The sequence below is a fragment of the Falco biarmicus genome, chromosome 3, assembly GCF_023638135.1.
Source record: "Falco biarmicus isolate bFalBia1 chromosome 3, bFalBia1.pri, whole genome shotgun sequence".
Classification (NCBI taxonomy): Eukaryota; Metazoa; Chordata; class Aves; order Falconiformes; family Falconidae; genus Falco; species Falco biarmicus.
The window spans coordinates 110,855,621-110,870,410 of NC_079290.1; the positions used below are offsets into that span (position 1 = coordinate 110,855,621).

At 55.5% G+C, this 14,790-nt stretch overlaps 1 protein-coding gene across 2 annotated transcripts; it reads left to right on the forward strand.

Annotated features, from left to right (window-relative positions):
• The first annotated feature begins 1,469 nt into the window (after positions 1 to 1,469).
• Positions 1,470 to 14,418, forward strand: NBL1 (NBL1, DAN family BMP antagonist). Of its 2 annotated transcripts, none has more exons than XM_056333211.1 (4): positions 1,470 to 1,646; positions 11,625 to 11,819; positions 12,037 to 12,148; positions 12,997 to 14,418. In XM_056333211.1, exons 1-4 carry the CDS (start codon positions 1,624 to 1,626, stop codon positions 13,249 to 13,251), a joined length of 585 nt encoding a protein of 194 aa, XP_056189186.1. In that variant the 5' UTR covers positions 1,470 to 1,623; the 3' UTR covers positions 13,252 to 14,418. The 2 variants fall into 2 exon arrangements, with proteins under 2 accessions (XP_056189186.1, XP_056189187.1); XM_056333212.1 differs by lacking the exon at positions 1,470 to 1,646 and adding an exon at positions 8,012 to 8,032.
• Positions 14,419 to 14,790: the final 372 nt, after the last annotated feature.

Here is a 14,790-nt window from a genome sequence, read left to right on the forward strand (position 1 = left end):
AGATTTACTGATGGCTGCGTTCCCCTTTTCTGCTGTTTGGCTGTTTACAGAACTGGAACAGAATGAATAGTAGGAGGTGAATGAACTGCACGCTGGCTCACATCTCTGCACGCAGCCTGGTTCTTCGCTCAGAGTAATCACACCCCAGTGCTGAGGATCCCACAAAAAACATCAAAATGCTGAACCGTGGACCTGATACTCTTGGGGGAATTTCACCTCGATGCCTGTGGTCTGTTGCTTCATAGCTGGTCGCGCCTACATCTTGGTTTTCCTCATTTATCCACAAACCTGAGAACTTCCTTCTGATGTCTCCTTTTTTGTCATCCTATTTACAAAATCCTCTTGTCCTGGAGCTGGAAGGGACCAAGCAGCGGGAAACCATTCCTTCGCTGGCAACCTCCAGCCTCCTTCAGCTAGCAGCCAGCCCCGAAGCTTGCTTTCCTAGCTTCTCCCCAGGACCACCGCCAGGGCACGGCTGACGCTTCGCTGGCTCGGCGCAGCTGGTGCTTTCTTACCATCTCCTCTTCCTGCTTCTCTGATCCCTACGCAAATCTTCACACTAACAGGAGCCAGCAAAGCCCATCCAAGCCTTGCAGGTATCTTTTGACTTGGGTAGTGCAGGCCATGTGGAGGCCTCTATCAGATTAATTGCGCCTTGACAGAAAGAGAGCCCTTCCGGCCTCCAGCAATTACCCTAACTGAAAGATAGCGATGAATGGGGTTTCGCTGGGGTTGTGTTCAGTTTTTTAATGGGAGAGCAGGAAAAGGAAAGAGAAAAGGATGAGAGAGAGGAAGCAAAAAGAAAGAGTAGAAGAGACAACTGGCCTCCCTGGTGTTGGAGAACTCTCCCAAAGCCTTCGCTGCGGCTGGGACTCTCCCCCAAGTACTCGATCAAGTGGGATGTTGAAATAGGAACTGTTTGCCTTCGGTGAGGCAAATCCAGACTTTGTTTATGTCGCTGCAGGAGCAAATGCTGGGAAATTACCTTCGGACACGGCTCTTCTTTTTCAAGACCCATCAGTTTTACGGCCGTGCTCTGCCAACGGGCTCTCCCCGTGGTTTTTTTAGCTCTGCCTGCCAGCTCCGCAACCGGCCCGGGGGCTGCCGGCCCTGCTGCCCGGGGGGATGCCCAGGGGGTGCCAGTCCCACTGCCCGGGGGGGATGCCAGCCCCAAAGGGTGCTGCTGGCCCTGCTGGCTGGGGGGCTGCCCGGGGGTGCTGCCCGCCCCCCGGGGGTTTGCCGGCCCCGCCGCCCGGGGGTTCTGCCAGGGGCTGCCGACCCCAGGGGCTCCCACGCTCGGGCACGGCGCGGGGGGCAGCCGCTCCCCCGGGGGCCGCTCGGGGCTCCCCGAACCGCCCCAGCAAGCGGCCGAGCCCCGGCGGGGCGGGCAGGCGCTGCAGCCGCTCCCTCCGTCCCTCCCTCCCTCCCCCTCCTCTCCCCTCCTCCTCCCGCTCCCCCCCGCCCTGTCCCGATTGTGCAATCGCGAGCGGCGGGGCCGGCGGCACCGCCCGGAGCCCGGCACCGGGGGGAGGAGGCGGCCCTGGGCCGCCGAGGATGCGGCAGCCGCCGGGCACCGCGGGGCTGTAGCCGCCCGCCGCCGCCCGCGGCCCCGGAGCCCATGGGATGCGCCCGCCGTCGCCTGGGTGGTGAGTACCCCTCGGCTTTGTGTGCCCCCCGCCCCAGCGGAGCGGACCTGCTGCTTTTTCGCCGCCGCTTGATCAGCACCAGATTTTCCGCCTCTTTCCCCTCTCCCTTCCCTGCCCCCCCCGCGGGTGATGGATGGCCGGGAGGATGAGAATATCGCCCCGGGCAGAAATCGGTTGCAGATGAGGCGGACTTCGGGGGGTCTGCTGTGCAAGCGTTAAACTCTTTCCACCGCCGCTTTAGCTCGAATAAAATAAAAAGAATAGGATACGAGGAGCTGCGCTCTATCGGTTGCACATCTGTGGTACAGAGTCCTTCCTTCCCATCTATTCCGGGTTTCGAACAACAGTGCAGGGAGCGAACGGGAACGTTCGGACTATCCATGAACCGCAGCGCCGGAGGACGCGTATAGTTCGGGTATCACGCATGAAGGAAGGAGGTTTTCCCAATGGGTACTCGAAAAGTTTGCACTAGGGATGAATACATCCTTGTATCTTACAAATAGGTTTTTGTGCTTACTGAAATATTACAAAGGTTTATCTCCGGCATAGTTCTACCTGTTTCTTGAGTTGTAACAGCATATTTCAGTTTCTCTTCAATATTTGCTGCAATTCTGACTTGTTATATATGATCATCTCTGCGTTTTATGCACAGTGGGGATTTCTGTTTTTCTCTGAGAGAAGTTCTGGGGACAGAGCACGCTTCAGCTCATTTTCAGGCTGCATTAAAGTTGATCCAGACAATCCCTTATTGCCTACTAACTTTTCTCTTATGAGGGCACTTTTACGAGAAACTTATGCTCTGCTTCTGCTCCACAATCAAAGTTTTTACGGGATAGGAATAACCCCATCGAATTAAAAATTCAGCCTGTGTGAAGTGTTTGTGGATTTAGGGCACCGTAGCTTTGCTGTGCAGGGGTTTTTTGGGAAAAATCTGCACCCTACTGAAACGAGTGGGAAGGAACCTGGTGATATGGCAAGGCCCAGATTTTCCCTTGTATTTTTAGCCTAGAAAACTTAATGTCCTCTTTGCAGTGTCCAACCAGCCAAAAATCAGCTGTGTACAATGGGCACTTTTGCTTCTCGAAGGCAGTCTCCCATCACGAAAAAGGCAGCTCGCCTCAAATTTGCAAACCGCAGGATGGGAAATGGAATTTGCCTTCAGTATAAAAATCCCAAGTTGTTTGCAAACAGTCCTGAGAAGAATCCGGGTTCTTGGCTTGACCTCTCTGTGCTGAATTCCAGCTTGGGGAGTTTGCGGTCTTGCAAAAAGGGCAAATGAGCAAAGCCTTGCCGAGTGCCCGGTCGTCTTTCCGGAGCGAGGAAAAGAGTCAAACTGGAGGGAGTTTCGGGTGCCCAAGAAGTGCAGGATTGGGCCCTGAACCAGAACACTTTTAAAGTAGCCTTGAAGACCTGCCCGTATTGGAGTAACTTTGCTCGTGGTGTCTGTTGGCATTGCTGAGGTCGTGGTAAGCTGGTATAGGCGTGGGAAACCTGCCCGAGAAGCAGAGTAAACTCCTGGGCAGTGCCTCCTCCCCAAGCTCTGTGCTGTTCCCAGTACAGCGTTCCCAGTACAGCGTTCCCAGTACCTCTGCCGGCTCCCCTACCCTAGCTGCAACAATTGTGGGGCAGGCAAAGCCGGGGACTTGCTCCATCCAAGGGCATTGCTCCTGCTCCTTTTTTTCTTGAAGTCTGCTGGAAAAAATCCCGCTGCCTCGAGTCGCCCAGGCTTGGAGATCCCCTGTGATAAAGCAAGGACCAGAGCGCTTGGGGGAAAGAAACTTCACACCCGCTCAAACCAGACTCTTAAAAACCTGAACAGCTGATAAAACCGTCCTTCTGGGGGAGGACCGGCCTGGAAATGAGGGGTGGTCTGCCCTCCGCACCTCCCGTTAGCACAGCCAGGAGCTGTGCCTGCCATTTCCCCGGACCTTTGTTTCTCTCGTGGTGCTGTTTAGGGAGGGAGTGACATGGGGCGGTGGGGGCCAGGGCTTTCCTGGGTGTAAATTAGCACCGGTGGTGGGAACGGAGCAACACAACGCTCATTTCTACCAGTCGTGGAGCTGGGCTGGGCCGCTACCCCCATCCCCAAGATCGCAGTCCTTTGGAGTCGAGCTTTGGAAATGGCGTCAGGATCGGGCCCTCGCGTTGGTCACTCTCAAACAAGGCTTAAGCCTCCTTCTTTGATACAGAGCTCGGCCAACTTGTCCCAGAGCGGGGAAAAACACCGGCATTCGGTTCACCGTTGGGTTTCGCTGTGGTTACTGCGCCCGGTCCTGCAGTTTTAGGGAGGCTGTCTGGATGTCAAGTGTGAGGTCAGCCTCCGGCACGTCTGGTAGCAATTGAAAATACCAACTGGGCTGCGAGCTGTTCCGTTACCCCCGAAAGCCTCCGGCCCTGCGCTGCTGCCTGGTTTTATGCTTCAGTACTGGAGATAATCGCAGTCAGTGCCGTGGGTAACTAACGCAGACGTTGGGCTTTATGCCGTCCAAACTGGGAAGGCTGGTGCAGTGTAAATCAGAGATTAACAGAGGGCGAAGCAGCACTCGGGTCGAGTGGATTTCTGCTGTTGTGGCTGGGATACAGCCTAAACGGGCGTAAAGGGAGAGGGGAAACAGCAGGAAGGATCCTGAGCTGTCACTGAAAAGTCCACAGCTTCAGCTGCAAACCCCTTTCTCCTTCCCTCTTGCTTCAGCAGCTGGGAACCTGATCCTGCAAGCGCAACCCTGCTGCGGAGGACAGGGCTCGATTTTTTATACGAGTTTGGTAATGAATGACCGCGCGAGCCGAAAGCCAGCGCGGTTGGCATTTGAGACAACTCCTATCCCTGCCTGCAGGTTGGCCTTACGCGGCGTGTGTGCTAAATTAAAAAAAAAAAAAAAAAAAAATCATAATCCTAGTGGCCACTATGTACTAGAACTGGTTTTATCTGGTTCCAGTTAGGCTTGTTTTGAGTAAGACGAGCAGTGCCAGATTCTGAGCTCATTTGCACCAGTGGAGTCATTCGGAGGAGCCGGTCCCAGTTTACCTCACTCTAAGTGGAAGCAGAACTGGGCCTGCTGGGAGAAGTGCTCCCCTGGGAAACGGCTGGTGCCTGCCTGCAGATCAGACACGGGAAAAGCGAGCGACTCTTGGGACCCTTCCCAGAGGCAGCATGCATATTACCAGCCCCGTGAAAGCTGTTTTCACCGAAAAAAAGGAGGGGAGAGGCTGTGGCTTGGGTGGCAAGGGGAAGCGGTGTGACCGTGGGCTCCGGGGTGAGCCAGGTGCTTGGGGGAGATGCCGACAGCGGTCAGGCTCTGTTGGTGATGCCGCGGTGGAGGAAAAGACAGCCCCTTCCCACGCGGAGGGGGAGACTGCAGCTTGCAGGGGTCAGGGGCAGCTTTAGAGAGGGCAGCCCGGCTGGAGGGCAGCCAGCGCTGTTGTTGCGTGGGATTTCCAAAGGGTTTGGGATGCGCGGTCCACGTTCGGATGCCTGTTGTCCTCCCGCGCCGCCAGAGCTTCGGCCGATCCCCTCAGCTCCCGTGCCGGGCGGCAGCGAGCGTGTGGGACGGCTGTGTGGGAAACACCAGCTCCGGGGGAAAGGTGGGAGGGAGTCGAGCCCGGTTCAGGTCCAGACATGCGAGCAAGGCCCCTGGCTGAAATGCAGCTCACAGCTGTGTTTAAAAGTGCCTATTTCTCCTATTATCTGCAACGCACCCAGATACGACCCACCGCTGGGGACCGTTGCAGCCAGCACACGTGGCAGACTGGTCCTCCCTGGCGCAGGGGCGCAGGCAGAGCCTGTACGATCTCTCCTGTCCCCAGTTCGCCGAGGCACCCCCATCCCGGGGCTCCCCAAAACTGCTGGCTGCTGGAGGCTAGTGCTGGGCTAGCTTTCCAGCTCCCATCCCTCTTGCCCCGCTGCTCTTAGGGGCTGCAGAGCCCCACGTTTGGAGCAGGTGCTTAAAGAAGAGAGGGAGTGGAGGGTAGTGGGGGCCAGGATATATTCCTCTGCTTTAGGCTGATGCCTTTTCCTGGCCGTGATTGTTCTCAGTGCTCAAGAAATAGAGTAATTGAAATAAATTACCAGAAACTGTTTATATTACTCTTGCCTCCTCCACAGGCCATTAGCATGTCCCTTTTCCAGCAGAGCTCCTTTAGGAGCTCCTTCTAAGCCTATCTAAGTCCATAGGTAGCTTTCCAATGACTTTTGTAGGTAAAAGAGCTTGGATTTTTATTTTTTTTCCAGCTGCAAAATGTGAGTTTCTGGAGTGCTCAGTGCCTGGCTGAGAAGCCAGACTTAAACTTCTAATGTACCAAAGTCTTTTGAAATTCTGGCCAAAGTGGGGGGGGAGAAGGCTTTTAAAATGCTGCACTGCTTTTCTCTATTTCTGCTTTACTTCTGTGAATCGCCCAAGCAAGCTTGAGTGGAGATTAATATGTTACGGAAAGGGAAACTCTAACATCTGCTTTTGAAAGGAGCAGAGGCAGCCAGATGCACAGTGAGAAATGACACAGCTTTTGCGCCGTTATCAAAAAGTTTGTAGGATTGATTCTTGTGCATGTTAAATATCAAATGTCTTCCTACGGTAGTTCCCTTTTTATTTTTTTATAATTTCTTCCCAGATTTTGCAGCTCAGTAAAACAAGACTGAAGCTGTCAGCTCAGAAGAGACTTCTGTGTTCAGTTAAACACCCATCCATCTTGCTGTCCTGAAGAATTACCTCTAGATACTCTCAGGGCATAGTGCTCTTCCTTCTCCCCTGGCAATATTGTCGTGACATTGATCAGATGAATTTGGACTGCTGCAGGCACAATAGTAGAGTCTCCAAAAGCATGTTACGCTTTGTATTTTTTGCACCTAAATTGGAAATTGTGAAGTTTTAGCTAAATGCAAATTGCAAGAAAGTGGCAGGTATGAAATAAGGACAAGTATTGAATGAAATCGGTTGGTTTGATATTTTTTGTTAGTATGCAGTGACCTTTTAGGGTTTTGAAGTTTAAATTTAAGCTTTTCCTGCTAATAATGCCGGCTAGATTTTTTTTGTTATATGTAAGCAAATAGTACTTGAGTTGAGATTCCTAAGAGGCAAATTCCCTGTAGGATTCAGGGGTTAACTGTTTAGACAAGATCCCATGTCTGAGGAGAGCCATGCCCTGGATCTTTCTGGGACAGATACACGTTTCTTTCCAGTTGCCACCAAACCAGACGCTGACTGTAGCTTTGCTTCCTTGTAGGTGCCTAAACAATCGTTTGCCTTTTAGCATTTGTAGCTACTTGCAACGAGATGGCTCCTGGCCACCTCCGTGCACGGGGGTGATCCCACCCGAGTCCTTGGAGAGCTTTCTAGTTTCCATGCAGCGACCCCCGCTCGCCCTGCGGCACGCTGTCCTTGTGTGACTCCCCAGCGATGTCCCGGCCTGACTCCCACCTGCCCTTGAAGCACAGCGCCTTTCCTGTCGAGGAACGCATGCCGCATCGTGTGGGGCAGAGGCTGTTGGCAGCCATCCCTCCACTCCTGCCCTGGGGAGCCCCTTCCCTTGGAGGAAGTCTGGTGTTCCAGAGACCTCCCTGTGCTTTTCCGCTCTCTCTGCACCCATCGGCTCGCTCGGCATACAGCACTCCGCTGTCTGTGGTCCCACGAGTGGGGAAACTGAGGCACGGAGCAGTGCACCCAGCACCACGTCTTTGGGACCTTCTCCGGGCAGTGCCTTGCAGCAACTTTTCTCAGTAAAATGGCACAAATAACTCGTTGAACACAAAAGCAGGACCCGTTACCACTGTGATTCCTGTCTAACACTCACTTGGCGGCTTGGCAGGGTGTAGCTCAAGAGTCGTGTGTCCAGGGGGGCAGGAGAGGACGGTGGAGGTCCCAGCTCTGATCCAGACCAGGAGCTGACACCTTGACCTTGTCCATCTCTGCTGAGATCTCATGCATCTCGCACAAGGATTTGGATGGCTGAGTTAAGCGCTGAGGTAAGGCCATTTCCCGGCTTTGTACCTCATTTTCCTTAGCTACAGCGTGGAGCTGACACTGTTTCTGTGCTGCATGCACGGGCTTTGAGCCTCGGCTAAGCAATGTTTATAAAGCTCAGGGCCTTCTTGTCTCTCAGAACCTGGGATGCCGTGTGTGTGGCCATGAGCACAATATACCTGTGTCTGTGGCTTTATGTATTTGGCAAAACTGCAAGATCCTGGATAAGAAAAAACCCCTATAAATATATTAAACTACTCATGAAATGTTCCCCATGTCCACCTGCAGGCTTGTCTTGTATTATGCTTTAAACTTCCCACTGGAAAAAGAGGGTAAAACTGATTAGATCTTTTTTATTTTCCTCCAGAAGTGTTTGGTTTCCAAGTGGCCGGGAACAGCTGTGGGCTGGATGGTGGGAATGTGGCCTCCGAGGTAATTCCCGTGATTGTCCTCCGGCCGATGCAACCAGTGTAGATTTTCCCAGCTGCTTTCAGGCGTTGGTGGGGACTGTCCTGCTTGCAAGGACTCCTGAGAGCCCCCGGGGACTGCCGGGATGGGAGGAAGGAGCGATTCCAGGTGACACGAAACATCTGAGTGTGCCGCCACCAGGGCTGGCAGCCAGGCTGGTGGGAGGCTCAGCCGGCAGGACCCGTGCCAGGCTCCCGGCCCCGGCGGGGTGCTGGGGTGCTACGGCTGAGCCCCGTCAGCCCTGCACATTTTGCCCCTCAGCTCCTTGGGCTTGGGGCAGGCTGGAAAAGGGCTCCGGGGCTGCTCACCACAAGGCTGCAGCTGTGCGTGCGCTGAGGAGTTGTTTGTCTCTGGAGTCCGGGATGTGCCAGGCTCAAGGGCTGAGTCATTTGATTTCTCAAATATGCGCTGAAGGGATGGTGGAGGAAGCTGCCATGCGGTTCCCTGCAGAGGGAGAGGGGGGAGACCCTCACGGGCTGATGGCTCTGCCGGAACTGAGCTGAACTTTCTGCTTGAAAAGCTTTGACTAGCAGGAAAAAAATGTGCCCTGGTGTGGAGAAGAGAAAGAAGTCCCTGTGTGCGGGGCAGCGCTTGCTCCCGCCAGCTGGCCAGGGCTGGGGTCAGCACACTTGTTCCTTTAGGGGCTGCAACGTGTAATTTAGCTTGTCACGGAGGAATGTGCTCAATGCCTTTATTTAATCAGGAGTTTGCAAACCTGCTTGGGTGCCTTGTCTTCCTTTTTCCCTTCCCTTCCCAGCCGGGGCGGGGGGGAGAAGGAACACGGTGCTTTTGTCTCCGACCCTGTGGCTGCTGTCAGATGAATGGTTTTAGTGGCAGCTCTGTTCGCATGACTGGTTTGAACTATGCCAGCGAACATGGGCTGTTTCCAGCCTCAGCTCCCTCCTAAACTCAGCTGCATCAGATGTTTTCCTAGGCGCTGGCATAAACCTTGTTACTTGCTAGAAATGTGGCCCTGCGGGTTCCAGAGCATTCTTGGGAGAAGGAAAACACCGTGGGGCTGTGGCCATCAGGGAGGGATAGCGGCGCTCAGGACCTGCGTGCCCTGGAGGATGGGGCAGAGCTGGAATTGCTCCGTCTCTGTAGAGGTACCCGGTTCCCTTGCTCACTGTGGCCGTGCTGCCAGGGGCCCTGGTTACAAAGCCATCCCTGCTCAGAAAAGGAGAGGGCTTCAGCGTGTGTTTAAGTGCTTTTCTGAATCCAGGCCAGGCCCTGTGCTTTAGCAGAGCACAACCTCACTCGTCTTCCTCTCGGTATCGGAGCGAGACAGGAGCCCAGATGCTCAGAGATGATCCGTCATGCCTCTGGCAACTGGTCTGCTCTGACCAGTGCTGCAGAAACACCTCTGTACTGAACGCCTCCCTCCAGGAATGAAAAAAAAAAAAAGGTCCCAGGGAAGCAGGACTGTCAGCGCAGACAGAACTGTTTGCCTCTTTGTTTGCTGCTGGGTAGACATGCACAGAAACCTGGAGAAAAACCAGCCACCACCTTTCTTTGGAAGGAAGGAAATTGCTCTCTAATCGGGCGTGTGGAAGTGAACTTGTGTGCTGACTCCAGAGGAATTTCGGCTGTTCCCCGGGGGGTTGTTACTGCTGTTTGGGTCACATCCCAGCTCGGATCTCGGACTTGCCTTTGGGAGCGGGATTCCTCAGCCCAGAGCTGCTGGCATCTGAGGAATGAGTGATGCTCGTTTCAGAAAACCAAGCAAACCAAGTGTGTGTGTGCGCGCGCGCAGCTTAGCTATGTCTCCTTAGCAGAAATTGCAGAATTCCCCTACTGCAATGGAAAAAAATATAATTCAGGAAGCAGAAGTAAGCTTGAAGAAGTGTCTTCAGGAGGAATGTGTTTAACCACACCGCTCTTGTTAATGGTATTGCAAGTTCAGGGGCTAAAAACCTTCTGCTTATCTCCAACCAAGACCTGCAAACCCTGCTTTGTGTGGGTATTCTCACCAGGGACCCACGGGATTCACATCAACAAAGTGCTGGGAGGGTTAGGAAGCCAGGACTATAAAGGTGTTGCTGCGTTATACCATTATGTTCCTGTATCACCGAGAAGTCAGAAAACATAGCAGAGGGTCCACCTGATTCCTCCAGAGATGCCGGGGCCAGGGAATGAGGACGCCCTTTTCCGGCTGCCTTGGGATGGAGATGAGGAAGCGTCTCGCTTTCGTCTCTCGGTTCCAATCAAGGATGTTGGGCTCAGCGGAAGTGTAACAGGGCAAAACCCTCTGCCCCATAATGACCTTAAAATGACCTGAGCTGGAGCTGGGAGAAGTGCTTAGTAGGCCATCTCCATCATTCAGAGAAGTGTGGTGGTCCTCCAGCCGAGGATGTCTTGGTGAAGACTGTGCAGGTGGACGGAGTGACCGGGGGACCACCCAGCTGGGAGTCCCCAGCGCAGAGCTGCCTCTGACACCGCTCTCCCATAAACAAGGCATTTTTCCTCTCCTTTCCCGGCAAGCGTTAGAGGGCTGGGCCCAGGAGCCATGGGAATCAACAAGAGTCTTTCCAGTGTGGGCTTTGGATCTTCGTCTGGATAAATAAATAGAAGGAAATAACAAATAGCGTGGTTCTAACAAATATTTTAGGAAGTAGAAAATGCCTGCCTTTCACTGTGACTCCATCCAAACCCCACAAAGGAAAAAAATTCCCGGTTTCTGTGATGCTTTTCCATCTGCCTTTCCCCAGCGATTGGGAGTGTTAATGCAGCACCTTGGCTGGAGAGCAGAGCTGACCCACAAGGAAAGCGGCATGGGATTGCTCCGGGGCGGTGAGTAACCCCCTCAGCCCACCAGCTCTGCGAGTGAGGGTTATGCTCAGTGATAAAAGCCCCCCACACACCTCGTCTGCAGCCTGAGGTCCCGTCCTCAGAGTAACCGTTGGCTGAATTTGAGTGGCTCTATAAAAATCAGTGCTGCATTGGTCTTTCCTGTGGGTTTCTACCTTCTGGACTGAGGTTTCCACGGCTCCCTGCGTGCTGCTGCCTCCCAGCGACATCTGCTGCGTGCTGCCAGGAGGAGGGTGGCTTTCCTTCCCGGGAAAGCGGTCCCTTTTTTTCCGGGAAAGCTTGCGGCGAGGCCGGCTTGGGCTTTTAAAGTGGGAGAGGAGGAAGTGGGCAAGTCTGCTCCTTCCTCAAATAAAAACATTTCTGCGGTCCACAACTTCTCCAACCTGGCTCGGCCCGTGGCAGTGACACTTGTGTTTTGCAAACTCCTCCCAGCCCAGCTTCGGGTGGGAAATGCTGAAAAGCTGCTGTTGCTTCTGGCCCAAAGCTTGGGAGAAGTAATGCAGGTATCTGCCTGCCCCAGAGCTTGTTTTGAAGAGGGAGGAGGCACAGCAGCATCTCCCAGTGCCTGTGCAGTGTTTTGGGGAGCCCTCCTGGCCCCGGCAGCGGCTGGGGAGGGGGATGTGAGTACCGGCACACGGGGGGGGGATGCACCTATGCTTGTCGCAGCCAAGAACTGCCACGGGCTTGGAGAAGTGGGGCTGTTTTCTGTCTCTTGTCTTCCCTGCTAACGCTTCGCTTTCTTCTCCAGTTACAGGGTTTTGGCAGAGCTGGCCATGATGTTATGGTTCGTGGTAGGTGCCCTCTTCCCAGCGCTGCTCCTGGCCGCACCCCCCCCCATCAACAAGCTCGCCCTCTTCCCGGACAAGAGCGCTTGGTGCGAGGCAAAGAACATCACCCAGATCGTGGGGCACAGCGGCTGCGAGTCCAAGTCCATCCAGAACAGGTATGGATCCGCCCTGGGGGCAGAGCTGCGTGCGGCTGAAGCTGATTTCCATTTGCTGATGACGCCGGAGTGGCTCTGGGGACTGTCACTCGCACCATGTCCTGCCTCTGCCCGGCTGCCTTCTGTCTGTCTCAGTGGAAGGTCAAATCTCCTTCTGCCATTGCTGGGAAGAGCAGGTGCCTCCCCTGAGCCCTCATCCCTCCCGTTGTCTTTGCAGGGCCTGTCTGGGACAGTGTTTCAGCTACAGCGTCCCCAACACCTTCCCTCAGTCCACGGAGTCCCTGGTGCACTGCGACTCCTGCATGCCAGCCCAGTCCATGTGGGAAATCGTGAGTATCCCTGCCCGCTCCACGGCTCTTTCTGCGGGGCCTCGCTCAGGGGCTCTCAGCTCTGCTCTGCCACCGCTTTAGGGCAAGTCATTCCCCTTCCCTGAGGTTTTCCTGCTTGTAGTTTCCTTCCAGGGTGTCCCTCAGGTGGCTGTACCCTGGCTTGAGATGCCTGGGTAGAAGGGGCTGCTGGAAGCAACGTGACTGATGTGATGAATGATGCATTTATCACTGTTTGCAGAAGCATCCCCCGTCAATCCCTGCATTATTCATCCCTGTGCTCATCCTTCCTGCCTGTTCTCTCCACCACTCCTTTTTTCACCTCCTCCCACTCGGGAATTTTTGACTTCTGTGATGTCCAGAAGTGCTTCCCACAGCCCATCTGCCCGTCACCCTCAGACCTCACAGCTTGATGCCGCCATTGATGCTGGCAGAGCCATAAACCCTGCCTCCGAGGCCAGCCCAGGCACCCGGGGAGCGGGGCTCAGCGCTCTGCTCTGCTCTCGACTCAGCCATTTGGGCAGATGGTTTAGTCCAAGCTACCTGAGATGCTCAGCAACGTGTCTTGTGGGTGGCCTTTGCAGTTACCGCTGATATTTCTGTGCCGGTAGCACCTGGGAGCAGTGTCCCTCTCGAGTTGGTGCATTTTCCCTGGGTCTCTGCAGCTTGTGACCCTGGTGAGCCACTCCCAGAGAGCTTTGCCTTGCAGACTGGCTGCGGAGGGTTGTTTATACGGACAGGAGCCATCGCTTCTCGCTTAAAATACCCCACGTCTGCAGGGTGTGGGGCAGGATGGCCATCCGGGCCTTGAGCTCTACCCTCACTTGCCGTGTCCTCGTCCCTCTGCCTAGGTGACACTGGACTGTCCAGGCAACGACGAGATCCCCAGGGTTGACAAGCTGGTGGAGAAGATCCTTCACTGTAGCTGCCAGGCTTGCGGGAAGGAGCCGAGCCACGAGGGAGCCCTGTTCAACGTCTACCTGAACGCGGAGGAGAACATGCCCGCGGAGGGTCCCAGCCCCCATCACTATGCCCACCACCAACAGGAGGTGGAAGAACCTCCCGCCTCCAGCCACCACCATCACGAGGAGGAGGGCGACGACTGACCTGGCCCTTGCGGACTGTCCTTGCAGCCAGCGGCGCGGGCAGGGGGTGTGTGCGAGGGAGAGGGCTGGGGTTGGGGGAGGGAGGGGGGTGGTGGAGTCTTTCCTGTCTAATAGCTACCCTCACGCTTTGCTCTCCACGACACCCCGGGGCTGGAGGAACGTTCTGAGGCACAAGCAGGGCTGAGGGGCGGCCGTGGGGCTGGAGCTGCAGGGCGAGAGAGGAGGGCTCGGCGTCTTCTGATGCAAAACTACTTGCACATAATAGTAATAATATATTGAGAGGAGCGGGAGCCCGGACGAGGGGGTTTCGGCTGAGAGCCAGAGCTGAGCTGGGCTCTGCCGGGGCTGGCTGCAGGCTCCTGAACCCGCTCTTCACTGCGGGTCACACGCACCCTCGCTGAGCCCTGGGGTTTTCGGGTGGAGGAAGAAAGGACGCAGCTTCTCCACGGTCCCACAAGAGACGCGCATCTCTCCCGGAGCGTGCGGGGCCGCCGGCATCCCTTCTTCCCCCTGCCTGCCTAAGGACACGTGGGCTCAGCATGGACGCGCTGTCCCTCCTGGCACGTGCTGGATCTTAATTCACCCCCAACCCCCTTGCCTTAATTAATTGGGTAGCTCTTGGGGGGTGTGTGGCCCCCGGGGTGTGCCTCTGGGGCTGTGTGTGTGACGTTGTGGGGAGCCGCGGTGACGAGAGCCCTTACCCTGCTGGTCCTCAGGGCCACCGCGGAGCTCCCCGGGAACGAGGGACCTGGGCCATGCCACAGGCGCGGGGGCTTCGCGCTTGGCATGGCCCCCAGGGGAAAGCCAGGAGCAGGTTCATGTGGGGGTGGGCTGGGTGGGAGCCAGCCCCTCTCCCCCCTCTCCCTGCTGCACTTTAACGGTGGTGGAGGGAGAAGGGGGACGAGTGCCGGGATGCTGATGTACTTTTGCAGGGGGCTGCTCGTGCAGGGCTGGGGAGGCTCGGGGGCGGGGGGGGGGACAGCCCTGGGCCCCTCCTGCTACCCCTTTCTCTCAGTTGTATAAAGCTGATTTCTTTGGCGCTGTCCTGACAAGAGCTTCCAGAGCTTGTAATCGATGCCTCCCCCTCCTTTTTACAAGGTTTTTTGTTTATTTGTTTGTTTTTTGTTTGTTTTTTTTTTTTCTTAAATAAATTAGTTCTGACTTCCATTTCTCAGTGCTCTGATGCCTGTCTGGTTTTTGGCAGGAGGCTCCTCAGGGCTGGCGGGGGAGAAGGCCGTTTACACCGGGCAGGACAGCAGCGCAGGAGGGCACAGGGCATGGGAGAGCGATGGTTCCCTTTAGCTTTCTGCTGCATTCCATTTGGGAGGAGGAGGAGGAGGAGGAGGAGGAGGAGGAGGAGGAGGCGGAGGTGGAGGCGGAGGTGGAGGAGGAGGGAGAGCCGCTAAAAGGAAAACGGATCCCCAAATCCCAGCATATGGGCTGCATGTGGACGCGGGGAGCCTGCGCATCAGCTGCGCTCCAGCGCCCGTGTCGCTGCAGCCTGGAGGTTTAAGGGCTGGCGGGTCCCACTCGTGTGGG